This window comes from Gymnodraco acuticeps, unplaced genomic scaffold (assembly GCF_902827175.1).
Source record: "Gymnodraco acuticeps unplaced genomic scaffold, fGymAcu1.1, whole genome shotgun sequence".
In the NCBI taxonomy this organism is placed as follows: domain Eukaryota; kingdom Metazoa; phylum Chordata; class Actinopteri; order Perciformes; family Bathydraconidae; genus Gymnodraco; species Gymnodraco acuticeps.
Window position 1 is genome coordinate 1,463,382 of NW_022992206.1, and position 21,294 is coordinate 1,484,675.

Consider the following 21,294-nt stretch of genomic DNA (forward strand, 5'->3'; position numbering starts at 1 on the left):
TGACCGACTCTTATTAACTTTGATGATCCTGCGAGTTATTTTCTAGAAGCCAACAGTGTCTTTTTTTGTGAAATTGCTCGACAACTATCGGATGGATTGCCAAAAAAGATTGGATTGGCAAATAATGTGGTTTATTGTCGCTTTAGCATAAATGCCAAGGACTCTGGTGATCCCAAGAGTTTTGCTCTAGGGCCACCATGACTGTGACATTTGTTGGTGTATGCGTCCTGCCAAGTATTGAATGAGCTTTTTTTATTTGGGGACAGGAAATTGTTAATGAAGCATAGGATCAAATCCAGACATGCCACACTTACTGCAAGTCTTAAATGCTTTTTCTCAGGACATCTACACATACAATTTAAAATCAAACAAATCAAAACCTTCCATCAGACTTGTACCATTTGGACTTCAGTTGTTGAGGTGATTTGAATCAAATTTTTGGTCAAGAATGGATGAATCCTTTGATGATCGTGTAAGATGTTTCGATCAACCATGAGGCTAACATTGTGAAATTACCAAACAACTATTGGATTTATTGCCATAAAAGACTAATATAGTACAAAGTTTGGTTTATTATCCCCGGAGTTTAAATGCCATTGAATTATCTGAGTTTCGCTCTAGGGCCGCCATGAGGCAGACATTTGTGGTTTATGTGTTCGGACATCTATTGAATGGCCTTTTTTCATTTGGGGAGAGGACATTGAGCAGAGGATAACAAATCCAGACATGCCCAATCCTCTGCAAGTCTTACATGTTTTAGGGACACCATGCATAAAGTTTGCATGAGACAAACACAATTAACACCTTCTATCAATTTTTAACCATTTGGACTTTGGTTGTTGGTCTTCCATGCCTACTTTGACTCAAGAATGGATGAATCCTATTGAGTTTGATGATCATGTGAGATCTCCTAGCACAACCCTGAGGCTACCATTGTCATTATCTTTCAGAAATACCAAAGATTTAGGTGATCCTGCGAGTTTTTCCTCCAGGGCCACCATGAGGCTGAGATGTGTGGTTTTCTGTCCTGACAACTATTAGACACACTTGTAAATCAAAACTGTGGACACTTTGAAAAGCCACCACTTCTCAGGAGAGAGGCAGGGTGGAGCTGCATCTTTCATTTGGTCTCTTCCACATCTGGGTCTGATTCTCACTTTCTGCCTGGCCATCGGAGTAATTGTGTGTGTGTGTTTTATGTGTGTGCATGCTATGACAGCACACTTCCACAGCTGTCTATTATACATTTCCCTGGACAGCACATGTAATCATTTTGCTCAGCTGCTATAATGCAATAGATTCAGAAACCTCCACATGAGCTCAAAGGGGAAAACCTCAGAGAACATCAGCATAAATGAGCAAATAGTCACATGTAGCTAAAAACATGGTTTTAAAGATGAATGTAAAGATAGTGTTTGTGCATAGTGTTAAGGTCATATGTGATTAATTTGATAAAAAAGCCCCTTTGTATAGATCTAATAGGATCATTGTGCTGCTGCAATGCAGACACCCAGGAGGATGAAGACTTGAACTTAATGTGCTGAGAAAATAGTCTATTCATGATGAACTCAAGCTGTGGGAAACAAAAAGGTAAAACCATCCAGATGAAACATTTTTGAGAGTTATAAATGTGCTGTTTTCGATAGATACTGAAGCAATCTATACCGGGCTTTAGTTCCTGCAGATGTTTCCTACTGCATGGAACAGTCATTAAAAGAAGCAATTTCTCAACTTCTAGGAAACTTGTACTTGAGGCCGGATGACAGCTTACAGAGACAAATCTCTCCGCTCTACGGTCAAAAACTGAATTTAAGCGTCCCTCAGGCCCGTCCAGTAGGGACCAGAGGATCTCCCAGACAGGAGGGGAAAGACGATCCTCCCATCAAACCACTCAATCTCTCAGTCCGGCATCTGTCCACCCCGCGCTGAGGACCACTCAGTCTCTGCCTTCCCCCTGAGGAGGCTCTCACCCCTCAGTCATTAAGATGATTAAGAAGGCAGTTAGAGGGCTGTATAATAGCCGAGTGCAGTTATAGGAGGATTTGACATGTTGGTTGATAAGGAGCCGGAAATATATCAGACATCATAACCACAATGACTTGTTGTAAAGCAATGCAGGCTAGACATTTAGGTTTAAAAAGTATGCTATTTAATTAGTTGTACTTATAATAGAAGAGATAATGTTATCACACAGATACTGATTGCTAACAGGTTTTATTTAGGTTATGATAGATTCCCTTAAACAAAAGATGTGAAGGCTATTTGATTTCCACAGTTATTTTCATTTAACACTTTCATTTGTTTTTTATTTTCTTGCTGGCGGCATTAAAGACAGATTGGTCTTTTGGTGAGTCTCATATTATTATATAATGTAATACTTTTTCCAATTAGGATATTGCAATAACAACAGCCTCAGTTAGTGTTTGATGCAAAGCCTCAACTATTAGCTTAACAAAGATGGTTGACAAAGTAAATGTTATTCCTGCTAAACATCAGTATATTAGCAATGCTGCAGACCTTAACTGTTTATCCCAAATCATGTGTTTAATTAGCTGAAAGAAACCTTTAAATAATCATACGGTGTGTTTGGTGTTTGACTGGTGTGTTTCCATAATTAAATAACAGCAATTCTTAACATGATGAGGCTTCTGTAATAATATCTAATCTCTTAAAGTGAACTAAACAAACATGTTTAAGTATTCATCCTGTTTTGTGGTCACAGCTGTTACCCCTGGGTCGATGGTGTCTGCATACTTAAATCAATATCACTTATTTACAGTAGATTTATTTATGTAATCTTTCTCAAATTGGAGTTAATTAATTGAATCATTGTGTCAGCTAACGGGGAATTGGCGTCACTCAGTAAATTATGCCATGCTCCTTCAAATAATGAAATGAGTAGGAAAATACAGTGAATGTGTTTGTGTTTGTATAGTAGTCTCTAAGCAACATAGTGTGTGAGAGTCAGTGCGAGTTTTCTTTATAACAAACATAAAAACCAACATGTAATGGTCAACGCAGGACAGACAGAAGTTACGTAAATCGAATCATGATGGCGCACCAGAGACAATTCAGGAAAACAGCGCTGCATTAACGCTGCTGTGTGATTTGAGAGGAATGCTCTCTGCCAAGAATCTATGATTTCCCTCATGCACATACAGAAAGAAGTGAAGTACTTGAGCAAATATTGATGCACATAACAGGCGGTACATAAGTATGAAGCTTTCGTTGTGAGTTGGCAGCGGCTCTGGTGAGAACAACTGCAAATCTGAGCAGAGTCCAGTGTCAACAGAGAGCCATATTAAAGTGTAGGTGTTATAGAATACAATATTGGAAAAAGGCTGTTGCACAACTAAGTGGTTGAACTCTGTGAACTGGGTGAAAAAGTGTGTTTTTTCCAAGATGTAAGTAACTTGTTCTGCCACTGCAGAAGAGGACAAGAGGGCAGAGAGAGAAATCTATTGTACGTCGATAAAGTGATTAAACTTTATGGACAGTCTGTTTTCTACGATCATAGATACTGAAAGAAATGACATTGCTTCATTTTTTACCGTCAGAGTTCCTGCAGCAACTATTCTGTCTTTCGACCCCTTCAAATATTAAAACCCTCAATGACACTTTGGAAATATCCCTCATCACAGAATTGATTATGTCTGAGCCTCATTTTTTAAATATATATTTTGGGGGACCTTATGTCTTAATTAGATAGCTGACAGGAAAAGAGATGACAGGAAACTAGGAGAGAGAATTGGGGCATCAAGAGCAACAAATATCCACAGCTGATGCAAAGCAGGGACATCGTAGTTTATTTAAATAATTTCTAGAGGCCTGAATAGTAAAAATGTAGAGTTAAGTCTACTCCTCTGTTTTAATTAGGAGGAAAAAGAGATTTATAGAGGAATATAGTTAGTCGTTGCTAACCTGGTTACCTGGTTAGCAACGACTGGTTGAAACATTAGGGGGAGGAGATTCAAAGAGACTCACCTAGCTCTTCACAACAGACCTCCATGGAGTCAGAGGAACAGTCACTGAGATCCTCAAGGGTGGGATCGGTGTCCTCATGGACCTGAAACCTACAGGAAACAAAAACACACAAAAAGAGAGACAACATTTTTTATCAAGTGTTACAACATGTGGAAAATACTAAAATGATTATTTACACGAGGCAGTACAAGAGGGCTTGCATGATATTTAACGTGTTGTAAAAATACTCTGCTTATCTTCCCATCTCTAAAGAGGTGAAACACTGCCCTCACCTGAATCTGAACGGAGCCACAGCTGCCATGTTGACTGTTCCTGGCTCACTCCCTCTGCGTGGCCTGTTGGAAGTGTGAGGGGAAGACTTTGGTTTGTTGTAGGACACATGTCTGTCAGCAGCTCCCAGGTGCTGGTGGGAGATGTTCCTCACCTCTTTCTGGATGTTGCCCATCCCAGCTGACGACACTCCTGATAGATCGTTCCCATTTGCACCTTTTGGATGAAAGAGACGTCCTCTCCCATGGCTTGACTGGACATTAGCAGAGAGCCTGCACAAGGCGTCTTCCTCTGCTGCATTGTCCACACTCCTCAGGCGATACTTTCCAAAGGTCCAGTTTTTGTTGGTGGTTCTTCTTAACTGAAGCTCCCGCAGAGCCTTCTGGTTCAGCGTGCTAGCCCGGAGGTCAAGAGTGTCTTTAGAGCGTCGGATTTGCCTCTTTGGTATCTGAGGGCTGCTGTACGCCGAGCACGTCCCGTCAGTCCGCTCTGTGGCTGCGGGGCTTCTGTGAGAGTACATGCATGCTGTTTGCTGCAGCAGGTGGTTCTTTAAAGCTGCACCTCTCAGCAGATCCGCAGGACCCGAGGAAACGGAAGATGAAGAATAGGATGCTTGTCTTTTGGCTGCATGCTGATACTGCATTGTGGGATTGGAGGGGTTGCTGAACTGTTGTTTGGGATCCGTCTTTGAGAGAGGCATCATGCTACGAGGTAAAGGCAGACTCGAGCTGACACCTGTGTCGCTCTGACTCTGAGATATGACTTTGATATTCACTCCACCACTCATGGTTGGTGACAGACACCGGACTGAGACCTGGAGAAGAAAGGAAGAAAATCTCAATAAAAATAACATCTTTGAACACATATTCCTTACGCAGCGTCCACACGGCGGCGTGCATTGAAGCTTGCCGTAGGGCGTGTCTGAAACTCGACCAACAACCAATCACATGAATCTCCCGCCCCGGACACACAAGCACGCGGTTTGATTGGCTAGAGCTTGTACTGGCATATGATTTGATTGGCTGGCGCTTCCGTCGAAGCTTCAAAAGTTGAACATTGCTCAACTTTTGAAGCGAGCAAAGCGAAGCGACAGAACCACAATGCAGTTCAGCAAAGTGTGACGTCACCCCATTCAAAGTGAATGGGCAGAAGCGTTGAAGCTTCAACGCACGCCGCCGTGTAGACGGGCCGTTACGGAGCGTCCACACAGCAGCGTGCGTTGACGCTTGGAGGTGGGCGTCTCTGAAGCTTGGGGATTTTTTGCGAGCAACGCGACCAACAACCAATCACATGAATCTCCCGCCCCCGACATACAAAGCAATAGCAATGTTAAAACGAAGTAAACTGGATATAAAATCCCCAAACAGGCGAAAACCTACCAGTTTCATCCACTGTCTCTGCCACCTCCCTCCATGCCTTGCTCCTCCGGTTTGTATCCCGGTAGATGAACAGAGACTGATCATACAGCACCGGGTGATTCACTACCGCTATAATGAATTTTCCCTCCATTTTTTGGAATATGAGGAAATGACCTGCGTAGTCTCTCCCAGCATACACGTGGTTTGATTAGCTAGCGCTTATACTGGCAGATTTGCATAAACGGGATTTCATTGGCTGACGCTTCTGCCGAGGCGCCAAAAGTTGAACATTGCTCAACTTTTGAAGCGAGCAACGCTCCACGTCGCTTCCCAAAATGCAGTTCGGCTAAAAGTGACGTCACCCCATTCAAAGTGAATGGGCAGAAGCGTTGTAAGCTTCAACGCACCCCGCTGTGTGGACGGGCCAGCTCTAAAATGTGATGGTATTTCTCGGAGCATGTGGCTACAGAGAAATTGCACTATTGTAGTTTTACAAATATAATTTAAACTAAGAACATAAAGTAAATGTGGCTGAACAGAACTACATCTTACAAATACAAATTCCTTTTTCATGGAATAAACTTAAAATGACATGTTTGTTTCAAGGTTTTGGTTAAACTCAAAGAATATGATCAGGATCAGGTAGTCTCAGGTAGAGACAAAGAAGAAAGTATCCGCTGTAGCCCACTAAATATAACTCCTGGACAGGCAACATGTCAACCATCTTCATCTGGCAAATGATTAACATGCACATAGAGGTGATGACTTAACGGTGATGTCATGATCAAACTATCAAACCCAACACATGAGTCCAAAGCTTTTAACAGAACACTCAATATGTATTTTTTTTACAGAAAAATTAAGGGATCAATAACCTGATTATTTCCAAAAAAGATAGACGGATGAACAAATAATTAACGTTCACAGCATTATGCAAACTTTAGTGCTTTAGTTATTTTTGAACCGGCTACTTAAGAGGAGTAAATGAACAGTGTACAAATGGCAAATCCTCTTACCTCTCTTAATAAAGGTTGACATTGTGGGAAATACACTTTTTCTGTTAAAGTAGGTTTGAAGATCGATACAATGAGACTGCCCGAAATCTGCCATTTTCACTTAATTCAAGAACTGTAAACATGGGCAAACAGCTAGCCTGGGTGTGCAAAGGCAACAACATCTAACCAGAACATGTAAAGCTCAATAATGAATACATCCTTTGTTGTTTCACAGTCTCTCTTCCAGCTGCTGGTGGTACGTAGCTTGATTTTAGCGGATCAGAGACGATTATAGTGGTATTAATCTGCTGTATCTTCTTTGTCTAACATAGCACATAAAAATATCATACTTTTGCTTTAGTCCAAACAGAGATGGCTTAAATGCCTGCATGTTTGGATTTGTCTCCCTACATATAAGTGGAATTCCGAGCTAATGCCAATTCTAAAATACCAAGTGTAAAGAAGGCAGATTAAAAAGTTATCAAGGTTTGGAAACGTAATACACAACTCATAAAAGGCACATACTGCATATCTAGTGGTTAAATGAAGATGATTGAGGCAGGCAGATGAGTGGGAGGCTGTGCACATCCATCCATCCCACATGATGGATAACAAGCTTTCATTTAAGATTATATATATTGTAAAAATCCTCTGTGAAGCAGCTGTACATTCCAGAAGCTTTGAACCACAGAGGTACTGACTAAATGTGGATGTTAGCGAGCTGGAAAGAAGAAAGAGGAGAGGATGGTTTGAGGGGAAGGACCATTACAGCATTATGTATCAGTTACAACATCAAAGTGGCCTAAAGCTCAGAGTAGCCACCACTTCAGATTCCTCAACTGGGAGACACACTCAGATCAAGTAAGTGAATACAAGTCTCCTGTTGATGCAGCTTTCTGAAGTGAGGAAGTGAAGCAGCAAAAAGGGTTCAAAAGACCCCAAAATGTTCGTGAAGAATTTATTCCAATAATGCATTTAAAATAAGATTAAAAATAATCAAACGGCACTACATAAAAATCAATCAAAGTATTAGATGCATCTCAAAAGACAGCATATGTTTCAACAGCTTTTCCTAATGTATTCCCGCTCCTCTGGCCACAAGCTCAGTGTGAGGCATGCTGGGAGAGTCAGGCAGACTGACTCCACTTGGCAGCGGCAGCTCCTTTCAGGCCGTGCCAGCACCGGCTGTCCCCCCCAATGCCCTACAGACACCACCTCTCCTCATAGGACTTAAAGGTGGGGGATTCATCAGACCCCTAACTTCATCAACTCAAACCTTCCATCCTCTCATTTAATGCTGATAAGAAATGGCAGTGCAAAATGACCATAATGCAAAGTCTAACACTTTATAGCACATGTGTCAAACTCAAGGCCCGGGGGCCAAATCAGGCACTTGGTGGATTTAATTTCGGCCCGCAGGATAATTACTATTAGATCTGGCCCGCCGGTATATTGCACGCACACTTTCACTCAATCTTGAGGATTTCTTCCGCTCAGAGCCTGAGTCCAAACATTGATGAACTTGCACCCAAGATGAGATGCCAAGTATCTGGCTTGAACTAGCATCACAGAGCAGCAAACTGAGTTTCAATGTTTCCTTCTGCACGTTTTTTCTTGCGACAACAGGGCATGTTTCTTTTTTTCTTTGAGGAAAATTGTTTTTTTGAAGCTGTTGTTGGCCTGTGGAAAAATGTAATCATAAGAAATGACTCCGGAAAATATGCAGATAGAGCCATAAGAAATGAATGCAACTGATTATTTAATGTTTAATGTTGTTTTTATAGGCAATCATTTAAAGGGGACATATCATGCTATATTTGAACAATATATTGTAGGGCCATACCTATATAAGTATATAGTTTTTTTTTCAAAATACCAAACAGATCCTGCATTTTAGCCATGCCCCATTTCTCTCTATTTGCTCTTTCCAGCCCTTTTTTTGCAGGGGCTGATTCTGTGACGTAGCTTTAATGCAAATGAGCTGCAGCTGACCACGTCCCCCCGTTTTATTCTTATATATGATTATATAGAGTCATTATTCCTTTGTTTTAAAGCTCAATAAATAACAAAGAAGACCTTTGACTGGCACTTTTCTAATTTTGTCCGGAAGATTTCAACTTTAACGGACATGTTGACCGGCGAAAAAAAATCTAACTGAAACTCTGCTGGAGACAATTACAGTGAGGGAGGGATTGCATTGAATTACAGCAGCAGGAGCAAACGCTTGCCTCGGGGAGGGAGACAAAGAGCCACAGCGGAGAATAAACAGAAGGGCAACCATGGCAACCATGCGCGGGAAGTCTTCTTCGCTGCTTTTGTGGCAGACTACAGCGCCACTTACAGGCCTGGCATATGTGCTACAGCGTCTCGAGCGCTTTCGAGCGGCAATGGCCGGCCGTGGCCCAACCTCTCATTCCCCTGATAGGTGGAGAATTGACCACTAAGCGGAGCACCACTTCTGTGACGTAGAAAATAATTCAAATCTGGATCAGTCTGTATCAGATCCGTTGCAGCCCCGTTTTTAGAGATTTGGGTATGGAGGAAAAGAGAGAGGGTTGTGTTTTCTGACACTTGGTGAGTTCCCTGGAACACTGGGGACACATATTCATGTATAAAAGATGTACAAAAGTGCATTTTGCATGATAGGTCCCCTTTAAGCTTTGTTAGTTACTGGTTTAATATGTGCAATAAGTTCATTTCAATAAGTTTTGCAATAAACATTGAACCGATTTTTTTATTTTGGCCCACTGCTTTATAGGAACTAGTCACCAGTTAACGAACACCCATTTCCCATTATATTTTTGTAATTTTTCAACGAAGTTTCTCCGAGAAACATGAACTATTACTCATGACAGATTAACATTTACTTCCACATACATTTTGACATTCTTTACATATTTGGCTATATTGTAAATAAGTTATCTGCCTTAATACATTTCAGGGTTAAAAAAAGGTTGAATGAGCATTTTGTTCCCCGGTTAAAAGTCTACTTATGTTTCTTGTAATGTCTACTATTTAAAAAAAGGTTCCTAGTTGCGCATTATGCTGTAATTCTACATTTGTACGAAGACTTTACACGCTGGTCTTCCCTTCTTTCCAAAGATCACAAGAGCAATTGATTTGGTCGTTCCAATTAAAACAAAAGTAAGAAATGGATGTGAGGTAAAGCTGAAAGTTAACATGAAACAATTAGAAGATTAACAAAAAGTGAAACTGTAACCTTTAGGATAATGTAATATTTAGTTATTATTGCCTCATGCAGACTCACAGGTGCATACATGTAATGCAACAGTGAGCCAATTCAGAATATTGTAAAATGAAACCGCATGTATTCAGGTTATAAAGCAGTTTCCTTCACAAACTATACTTAAACTATAATACCGAAATTACATGAATGAAAACCTCAAATAAAATCAAAACCCCATATTCTCACGTCTCACCTATGAAATGTTTTGTCTTACCTGAGTAAACAAACGTCCCACATCAGTAAATCCTCACACAGAGACACTGAGAAGACAACAGAGCGGCTCCGACTCACTTTCTCTTTCCACAGAGACGAGCTTCACTTAACGTATGATGCAGATTACCGTAACAATTTAGACCCACGTGCTGCTTTAAAGTGAGTGGGGGCAAATCGATGCTAACAACACGCCAATGAGAGAGGTGAAGGGAAACTACCTATCTTCACATCAGCAGCACCAGACACGTTCCTCCCTAGTGTCACTTTCAGACATTCCACCTTTTATGAACAGATGTATTAGCGACTCATATTTCGATCTTTCTCTGGTGACATTGTGCTTTGTTCCCCCCCCCCCCCCCCCCCCCGGGGGCTCATGTCTGGATGGGACTTTAAGCTCCTTTTTAACATGCCAGCCTTTTAACATGCCATCATCAAAGCAGCAGCCAGCGGAGCGAGGAGCTAAAACTGCTTCAATCCTCCAAACCTATAATCAGCCCTTAGGGCCAGACTAAAGCTACTCAGACAGACCGACAACATGTCAGCGTGGCATCACTTCACTTTGGAGAAGCTTTCAAACTGCTAAGTGTCTGATAATGCTCTCAAAGACACAAGAAGAGTTTACTTCCTAAATGCTATTAATCTAATTTGGAAGAAAATAAAGAACTCTTGAAATATAGTTGACTAAATCTGGAAATCATCAATAAGTGAACAATTTTAGCAATTAAGATGCTTTCTGTGCCAAATGTCATCTTATAAAATGTGGATATTTTCCTATTACTTGAAATATTGTTCTACAAAGTTGATTTGGCCCTGCTGTTTCAGTCTTGTTGTGCTTCAGTTTCTCTCCCTCTCTCTCTCTATGCAGATAATAGAGTTGAACGAGTACATTAGTATCTGCGTAATTCCATTTTCTCAACATTGTCGCACTATCTAGTTTTTACGAGAGGCCTGATCTCATTTTTATTTATAGCATCAAGTCCCAGATTTGCAATGCTTCCTACTGTGTCCTAGCTCTTTCTGAGAGGAATTCTGTCTGGGGCAAACACTTGGGTCAACTCGCATTGTATGAAGAGCAAATACACGCGTGCACACATAAAGCACAAAAAGACACTTTTACACGTGCAGATGAACATGAAAGGGACGAGCTCTTCTTACATTTGGATGAAGGCACACTGTTAGGTGATACCAGTTCAGACTTTGTTTATTTTGTGTGTGACGGCTGAAAACCACCCTTGGTGTAAGTCTTCCCTCCAGCAACATTAGTTCTGAGCTATTTGGGATTTTTTTTTTTTTTTTAAATGGGTTTAACTCAAAGCACGCTTTTTTTTTGTTTAGTTTTGTGCATTTGTTCAAGTAAAAACATATGAAATGTAACATTCATGTGGTTAAATGCAAATTAATGAACTTTTCAGAGAAAAGCATTCCATTTAATGTGTTAACCATTTGCCTATTAAGACATTTGACATTAATTAAGTCATCTTAATAAAGGGTAGCAATACCAGTCAGTCCACCATTTTGGTCCAAAGCTGAATTATCTCAGCAACTATTTGATGTGATGCAATCAAATGTCCCTTTTTTCTCTTCCATAACCAAACTACAGGAAATACAGTGTGTAGCATACATAACATGTAGGTCATGTAAAATAAGCAAAGAGAAAATAAATGTAATACTATCATCTTTAATTTATGGAGACCAAACTTGGGATGCGCTTAGCAAACTAGTCTAGATTACTGTATGGTATAAACGTTAAACAAATATATTTGTATTTGTTAACCTGTTAAGCCCCAAAGCCCCCCTCGGCGGGGGCTTTTTTTTTTTTTACGACACTGTGTCTCAGGGCATCTTAATATTTAAGAACCTATTAATGTGTTATACCAGATTAACGAGAATAATCTCAGCTAACTGACGATACAAACCATTTTTACCAAAACAAAACACAAGTCTCATAAGAAGCATCTATAAATGACCCCGGAGTGAAAATGCTAACGCACTTTGGCACAGAACTCAAGATAAAAGATACCCTTATTACTTATCGTAGCTGCACATACAAGATATCCGATTAAAGCTGAGGTTCCACAGATTATTTAGGTATATAGTATCATCACTGAGTGATCCGAACTCGTGACAGGGGAAGTAAACACAGACATCACGTACCTTTACGTAGCTTTTACGGGAGATCCTCTTACCGTAGCTGTCAATCTGATCAAAAGACGTGTTCAATGGCATTAAAATGAGAAAAAACGCGGCTGAATCAGTTAATCCATAGGTTGATAATGTTTCTGTGAAATATTTTTTTTTAATTTATAATCCATAATTCCATTTTTATGTAAAAATCGGAGAGTAAAAGTTAGCTGCTAATGGTAGCCACCAGAGATATCGCAGCTTCCGATTTTGGCTATGCGTCAGTCTCACACACACACACATGACCAAATAAGGAGTATGTGGGAGTTCCCCTCGATTACATTGGCTCGGTTAGAAAGAGAGGTCAATCAGCAAAATCGAGCGAGGGGGGCCAGAGATAGGTCAAATCCACCCATATGACCCCAGAAGTGTTTGTTTTTTTGCTAAATCTCTCTAAAAAGGTCAAATTTCACTTGTTTTGCATCAATCTTGATACAGGGTACTTATTATATGTTGTAGTTTGGATTCCTAAAGCTTTTAGTCTACCATCCCATCATTCAAGGGTGGTTTTCACTATAAGTAATTTATTTTTTTGGACGGACACAATAATTTACATGTTTTACTGTGTTCAATCTGAATTTACTTTAAAATAAAAACATCTATATTGATTCTGAGACTTCCACATCCAACTCACAGGTGTAACCTTGCCTTGAGAAAAAAGATTATTAATTTAACCCTTTTAGAAGTGAAGATATGGTCATTTGTTCTGGGAATGTCATTTTCAAGCCTGAGTCCTGAAAAACAGGCTCGGGGCTTAAACCATAAACATACCTGTGTAGATGGCACTAAATAGCCTTTTCTGTTTTTAATGGGAGTTACAGTATATTGTGTTTTACTGCAGCCTCATCTGGCAATAAAGCAGCAAGCTAAAGGTCAGACTACATTATGGCCAGACTAGTGAATAAACGTGTCGTATCAAAGAATGAGAGATATTCCACAGTTGTAACACAACCTCAGATATTACATTTCGCATAGCAACACGTTCTAAAGAAGCGTTTCCTGCTGTAGAATAATTGTATTTCAAAATCGAATTTTCTCTCCCACATCAATAAAAGCCAGAGTCTCCCATCTCGTCCATCCCACATGGTAACAGCATTACGACACACTGCAGCAGCACTCTCCCGCGTTTAGTTAAAGCCATGTTTTTCTGTCCTGTCATCACCTTTAAAAATGTCACTTTGTCGTCATGTTGGATAAACATCATTAGTCAAAGATTAGCATTAAAACATGAAATGCTGACGCAGCCTTTTCTATTAAAGCCCACTGTACTTTTTGTGACACAGAGGATTAGAGTGGGCATTTAGGCGGGCTAGATAATCTGCTTGCCCATTACAGGGATTTATCCTTTATAATTCACTTTAAGTGAATACCCATGGTCAGTGGCTGCATGGCATTATCGACACCCTGAATAATGCTTCAGCCGGTATAAACACTTAAATATTAGATAAGTTGAATTTATTTGTAACCTTTAAGGGTTTAAAATTCCATATTGAATCAGGTTATACATGTACATTAATGAAATATTACAATATTAGACACCCTAATTAGTAATGTCACATTTAAACGCAAAGAAAATATTTATAACACACTCCAGTCAAGGGAAAACCCAGAAAAAGCTGGATTTAAATGCATTTGTAGTTGCTGTAATATTTAATATTAGTATTATATTATTTAAGTGTTCCCCAAAGTGTATTGGAGTGGAGGTGGACCACTTGACCTAAAATAAAGACCATTATCTTAAAAAAAATGAATAGGCTTTTGTAAAACTAAACATTAACATTCAAAGGAGAAAAAGTAATTGCATAATTTCACATTAAAACAAGCATATATTTAGTAAGTGTGATGATTAGCTACATTGATTTTAAGCTAAGATGTGTCATGGTGTGGGTGGCACTCCTGACTGGCAGGCTTTGGCAGGGTTTCATTCATATATATATATATTGTGTATTTATTAAAAACATAAACTTTTAAAGCTGCAGTAAAGAGGTTTAACCATTTAAAAAAAGCCTTGTCAACCAAGCAGTTAACCAAGATAAATGTATATTGATGAACCAATCAAACCCTCAAGTTGTGATCCAAAACAGCATTAGCTTGATTGGAAACAAGAACATTGCAATGGTCAAATGTCTGGGTCTTAAACCGATTTGGATTTTAGATTTATTTAAAGGTGGGGTAGGTAATTTTGGAGAAACCGGCTCGAGTGCGCTAGAATTTGAAAATACACAGCCGGAAAAAATCTGCCACTTCCTTACAGAGCCCCTCCTCCAACACACACGTACGCGCACATGACCAATGAGGGCACGAGATAAGTTTGTGCACAGATGGAAGGCTGACAGGCAGGTAGGCCATCCAGTTACTTTAGCCGGGCCGGCTCAAATGATTGGTCATGCTTTTTACAGTGCTACGGCTTCCACAGATGAAATGTTGTTATGGATTTTTTGTCAAAGCACTCAAGATATTCATTGCTATCGGGATGTTGAGAGCATTCCATGGAATATAACAAAAAGTGTATCTCGAGCCAATTTCTCAAACTTACCTACCCCACCTTTAACTTATGAGCATAAATATAAATATGCCGCTCTTGGACTACGGGGATGTTGTGTACATGAACGCCTCAGCTCACTCCCTTCATCTGCTGGACGCTGTTTACCATGGGGCTCTGAGGTTCATAACCAACTGTAAACCCCTCACACACCACTGCACGCTGTACGCTTTAGTCAACTGGACATCATTATCAATGCGCAGGTCACTGCATTGGTACAAACTCATCTATACTGCTATGCTTGGACTGCTGCCCCTCTACATATCCACTTACATATCACACAAACAGTACAGCTATAGACTAAGATCTCAACATTACATCACTCTGTCCGTCCCCTCAGTACGTACGGTGCTTGGGAAAAAAGCCATATCATACTCTGCCCCCTCGACCTGGAACACACTTCAGCAGGAACTTAAGCTGACCACTTTGATACCCATCACGGATTTTAAACTCATTTTAAAAAAGCTGGAGAAATCATCTGTGGGTGTTTGCACCTGCTATATCTGACTGCTGTATATGGATTTTAATGACTACTTTTTTACGATGTTGTATTTTAGTGTTGCCTCTGTGTTTAGTGTCCTGTCTGTCTGTAACTTTGTGTGGTAGTGTTACCACTGACAGGTCTCTCTTGAAAATGAGACCTTGTGTCTCAATGAGATCTACACCTGTATAAATAAAGGCTAAAAAAAAATAAAAAATATGATTTAAAATAAAAGAGAGCAAATGCAATGCACAGTGCTCATAACAAACACTCTTAAACTTCTCACAACATAAAGCCAATTATTTATTTCCATGTATATCATATGTTATGATAGTGTTTTACGATACCTTTACTGTTTAAAAGCAGTTTACAATCCTCTGCACTCCTGCTGGTTTTCATTCCAACAGGCTGCTACGAATTTTTTTTCATGACCTGGTTTCCTTTTTAAAGAAACACAGGCAGAGCTGGATTTCTTAATTAAAAAAAGTTCATATCAAAGGCAGAATTTCAATTTCAATTCAGCTGCAGACATGAATCTAGTGGTGTCTGCTGCCTTGAAGCTGAGCAGGGTCAATGAGGCCTACCCGCATATCCACGTAATATCCCAGATTACATTGCTGCTCTGACATAAATTATTTATTTGAACCTGGGACAAAAACAGACATTGCCCCAAAAGGATCAGAAAAAGGATCATAAGCAGCACAGGATGTTGTATTGTCAAATCCCTTATGCACACTGAAACAACCTGCATCTGCCGTCATGCTGTACTTATGCAACCGGCACAGTTCTCTAAGGTGAACAGGAGCTCATGTTTGAATAGTAAAGTGTTTTTTACAGCATACTTAAAGCACTGCTATGAATTAAAGTGTGGGCGGTTGTCTGTGGTGGCCCATCAATCCTATGAAACGGGTTCTTTAGAACACTTCCCAAACTCTGCAGCTACAGACCTTCAAATTGTCGTGAAGGGACTTACTTCATGCATAAACAAATACAACAAGGTTTTTCACTTTCATCCTTGAGGCCACTAAGAAAGACAGCCGTAAGTGATGTGTGGAGCTTTTTATTTCCCTGTGTCTAAATCCAATTCAAAACATATAAATAGTGACATGTGGGGTGAATTGAAATATTTCCATGTGTGTGAGGTTTTGCCAGCAAAGACCTAATGATTACTTCTTTGATATTTCAGCTTTCATAGCAACTTCAGTCAGAAAACGTTAGAAGATAGCGCCAAAAATCTTGCTCACTTAATGCATTTACAATTCAGGCACATTATGTGTTTAGCTAATCAGCATTAACCAATTATCTTTTAAATCAGCCACTAAAACTTGAAGAACTAAAGTATCTTTTGCCAGGGTGTTTGAAAACAAAAGTACATTTTTGGTTAACTATGTAGTGCATTTTGTCATAAAAGATGATGTTACACTGTATGTGTGGAACATGTTCTCACATTTTGAGCTATAGTCAGGCATGATCTCTTTGCTCTTCTGCACTGCCTATAGGGATGAAGCATGCACTTGTTTATTTTAAACCATAGCTCAAAAATAATAAATTAGAGGCCAGGAATATATAATTGTGTGATTTATTGTTTTCCATTAGGCGCAGTGTGTTATAGCCTCATGTTATGCAGGACCAGTATTTGTAACTCACTTTCTTATTCCATTTTTGAATAACCAATAATCAAAAGTGTATTTATGTTGTAGGTGTGTAAAACTTCTGTCATCTGTTCATTTAAACTACCAATAATATACACATATCTTGCTTTTTTAGACCATACTTTTGGCTCATATGTTAACAATGAGATGTATACATGGTTGTTGTGTGGAAACCTAATGCCATCTTTTTAGAAAACCTTCTGATTTAGAATGCGAATCATGTTTTTGAGACGGTACACACAAAGTAGAAAGCTGTGATGAGAACCTGCGAAGCATCAGTGTGTCATTATACCTAGATCATTATTAACCCAATACCACAGCTTTATGTTGGAACACTCACATTTTAGTCAGAGTGACAGGAGTTGTTCCTTCCTTTGGAACAGAAAAAGTCACAGTTTTCTGACGTACCGAGCATCTGCTCTTCACATTCCTGAGAGCCGTCACAGTTGTCAACTTGCCTCTAGAGCCGGCAGAGGAAACATCAGCCACCATTTATTTCCATCAAGCACTCAGAAATCAAAAATGGAAAATGGTACTGTATGCCAGGTTGCTATAACACAACCATATGCTTAGCAGAAATGTAAGGAGGTTTTTATTTATAACAGTAACACTTCATTTGACGATTAACACACCTTAAGCCAGAAGGGGAGGAACTAATTAGTGAACAGAGTAAACGGTTGGAGTGAAAACACGTGTACATATGGCTCTCAGTGCGTGGCACCGCTGAGCTCCGGCTTAACACTGCAGAACTCAAACTGACCACTAGTGCTGCTGACCCTCTCCATCTGCAGTGTTACCCACATTAGACTCTCCTTTAAGAAGCACAGGAATCATAGTTAACTCGGACATATTTGTTGTCAATTCTACAGTTTAAGTATGTTGAGAATAGTGTATTATATTTGGGCTATGTGTACATTTTCAATTTCTCTGTGAGTAAGTGCTAGCATAAAGAAACAGTTTATTTTTGTGATTCAAGTTTTTAATCTGTATAAGTAAAAACAGTTAGGAACAAAATGTTGCTTTTAGGACATAAAGAATTCTTCTTTAAGATTAAAACCAGCTTTTGACCGTGTGAAGCCATGAGCAATGGACCAATCTGATACAGTTTTGAATAAAAATCACTTGATGTTATGATCTTAATCAACAAATAAACCCTCATTCAACATGTTGTCCCCTGTGAGTACCATAAGGTTTTCACAAGAAAGTTGGATTTATTTCAATAAAGAAACATTTGATACTCATGAACTTAAATTAAACACAATGGTTTTTCTATTGTAACTTATTATGTTACGCTTGGGAATATCATAAGTGGTACAGTCCACATCTGGGTTTCATTGCCTATAAATTGGTGAGACTGTGAAACATAAAACACTCTCGTCCAGCCTTAAACCGACAGCAGATAACATCCAGGTCTCCACATATTCAACTAAAGGCTACATCTCTAGCAAGATGGAATCTGTTCAAGTCTAAATAACATCCGTATTGTCTAAAAGGATTCACAGACCGGCCCTGTCAGTTTGTCTGAACAGTGTTATCACTAAGAGCCTTCTGTGTCCTTCCATCAACGTCCGCTTCAGCTTCAGCTCCCAGAGGACAAAGCTGAACTGAAATGTCATGTCTTCAGGGAGAAACGGGGCGGCAACATGCCACTCGACAGCTGTCAAGATGTTGGCAGGGACATTAAATGCAACCTGAAGACTTAAGACTGCAGAACTAAACTTAATTAAATGTCTCAAATTTGTGTACGATTACACTTCGAGCAAACACAATAATGAATAATTACTTATGAAATAAGTCAAAATAGTAAAGTTCATTTTATAAACCAAACGTATATTTTTTTTAAAGACCTTAAGCCACATTCCTATTTAAATGTGTTCTTCTAACGGACAACTGGAGCAGAAACATGCCATAGTGGGAAAATCCCCCTCATGGTTTTGCCTAAAACTATTCATGTTGACATTGTGCTCTCTGAAATTACATCTTTGTAGCAGATCTGATAAATCTCGTTTCTAAAAACTCAAATATTATATAAAACGGTTTTATATAGAACACATAAAATATGGATCAAGTTTTCCGAGGCCGTCATTTTGGGTTAGCCAAGGTGGAACATGTCTGCCAGTGGAGCGTGTCTGTGGAAGAGACTTTCCAAACTAGACAAACCACACACACACAACACACAGAGACGTGGCATTTAAGAGGCAGCAAAAACCCCTCTGAACATGATTCTCTCCGGCATGGCATTTCCCATCATCACTGAGCATTCACATGCTCTAATATTATATAATCATAATTATTTCGATGATATGTGTAATTTAAAATCAGCAATGGATTTACTGTGCAGCAGCTCAGTGTAACCCCAAAGCCTGCAGCAGTACTTCTCTGATCTGGAGGAAGCTACAAAGCATCTGCTTTATGCAGGGTTCCTGAGAAAAGTATGCCTTCAGCAGCATTTCCACCACCAAAGTAGTTGTTGTCTTACCACAGGACACTATTTCTGTGATGTCGTACCATAATTCAAAGTGACAGTGAAGTTATTGAAGTTCAAAAGTGCAGCAAGTTGCACACACGCAACATATCTACTTTATTGGCAATGACTTCCCCCGCCATTAGTGGTATTCCTAGGGCCATGCATGGACTATCTTGAATTTAATTACTTTATGGTCTGCTTTTTGTGCATTAGTGTGTGCAAAGGCTGGGTATGGAACATAAATATTGTTAGGTACCATCCAGAATGTGTCATGGTGACGCACAGAACACTATCATGTACATACATTTGATTTGTGACCTAACTCCTGCAAAATGAATGGCATTTCCATCAGCCTCAGATACTTTGTGTTAAGAGTTTTTAACAGTGTACATGCTAAACTAAGATAGTCAACATTGTAAACATCACATATGTTAAACATGGGCATGTTAGCATTGATGTTGGGATTATGTGTCTATTATTAGGTATGTGGTAGATATGCAGAAAATCAATCACAATATTTCAAAAACTATGAAAAAGGTAACAAACAAATATTAGAAAACCAAAACAATGAGCCGAAAGACGCTAAAGCGCTGTGTAGCTCTGAGAGGGTAGGGTGATAATACAGGAGGACACACATTCATTCATTTGATAAATATATATACATCTAAAATACATTGATTAGAGCAGGTAGCTTATATAAGAAACATGGTTGTTTCCCTAAAAGTAGGGTAAAAAAGTAATATTCTGGTAAAAACAGAAACAATTTCCAAAACATATCTTGCGATAGCGTTAACATACATTTGTATATCATATAAAACGTATCTGTGTGTTGACATTTTTATTTTAAAGAAATCAAATCAGCCTCATATTTCAAAGATATTGCTTCTGAAGATCTCATGTTGACTCAGGCCTCAATCAGACAGCAGGGCATGAATAATCACAGTCTACTCAGTAGACTGTGATTACAATAAGATACAGTAGACTCTACTGTATCTTATTGTAAACTCAGGTGATGAGTGTGAACTAGGGGTGTAACGGTTCACAGAAGTCACGGTTAGGTTCGTACCTCGGTTTGGGGGTCACGGTTCGGTACGGGTTCGGTACAACAAGGAAAAGCAAAAAAAAGTCCCAAATGCATAATTCCAGGTTTGTTGTTATTTATTTTTGAACAGTAGTGCAAGTTTCAGTTTAAAAATAAGGAACTCTGACATTTTGAATAATTAACTGTATTAAACAGTTAAAAACAAACCACAAACAGTACCACACACACTCGGATGGCCATATTATCTATAATGGCTGATGTCAAACAAAAAGGTTTCATCAAGCTGTAAAACTAAAAAGAATGTCTTGAAAATATTACATCATAAATAATAAGAAAGTGTTTCAAGAGCGCAAAGTCGTTGAAAAACATATGCCAAAAGCTTCCTTTATTTATTTTGGTTTCTCGGCTTCCATGTCTATTGGTTTATTAAAAACAGCGGGGATAAGCTGTTGAACTGCTGTTGTCTTTTGCCGGGCTCCGGTGATTGGCAAATCTGGGTGATGCCTTCTGATATGATTTATACGGTGGCCCTGAAGTGCAAGACACCACAGCATTTCAGAAAACACCACAGCATTTCACAAAACGCCGCAGCATTTCACAAAACACAACAGCATTTCACATTCCTTAGGGAGAACACTTCTTGCTTGTGATTGATTGGACAGAGCCAGCCATAGAAGCACTGCTGTGATTGGTTGTTGTAAAATCCCCAAGCTTCAGATACGCCCACCTCCAAGCGTCAACGCACGCTGCTGTGTGGACGCTCCGTGACGGATGCGACGGAAATACACCCGAACACATCTGGTACTGACAATCTGCACTACTCATCAACTCAAAAACACCAGAGTATCCTTGTTGATTACAC

At 39.5% G+C, this 21,294-nt stretch overlaps 1 protein-coding gene across 1 annotated transcript in view; it reads right to left on the reverse strand.

Annotated features, from left to right (window-relative positions):
• The window catches only part of LOC117539583 (neuron navigator 1-like), an 81,600-nt gene that overhangs the window by 53,384 nt on the left and 6,922 nt on the right, over positions 1-21,294 (reverse strand). Inside the window, 2 exon segments of the mRNA XM_034205799.1 lie at positions 3,985-4,073; positions 4,257-5,068. Of these exon segments, the coding sequence (XP_034061690.1) occupies positions 3,985-4,073; positions 4,257-5,068 (901 nt within the window).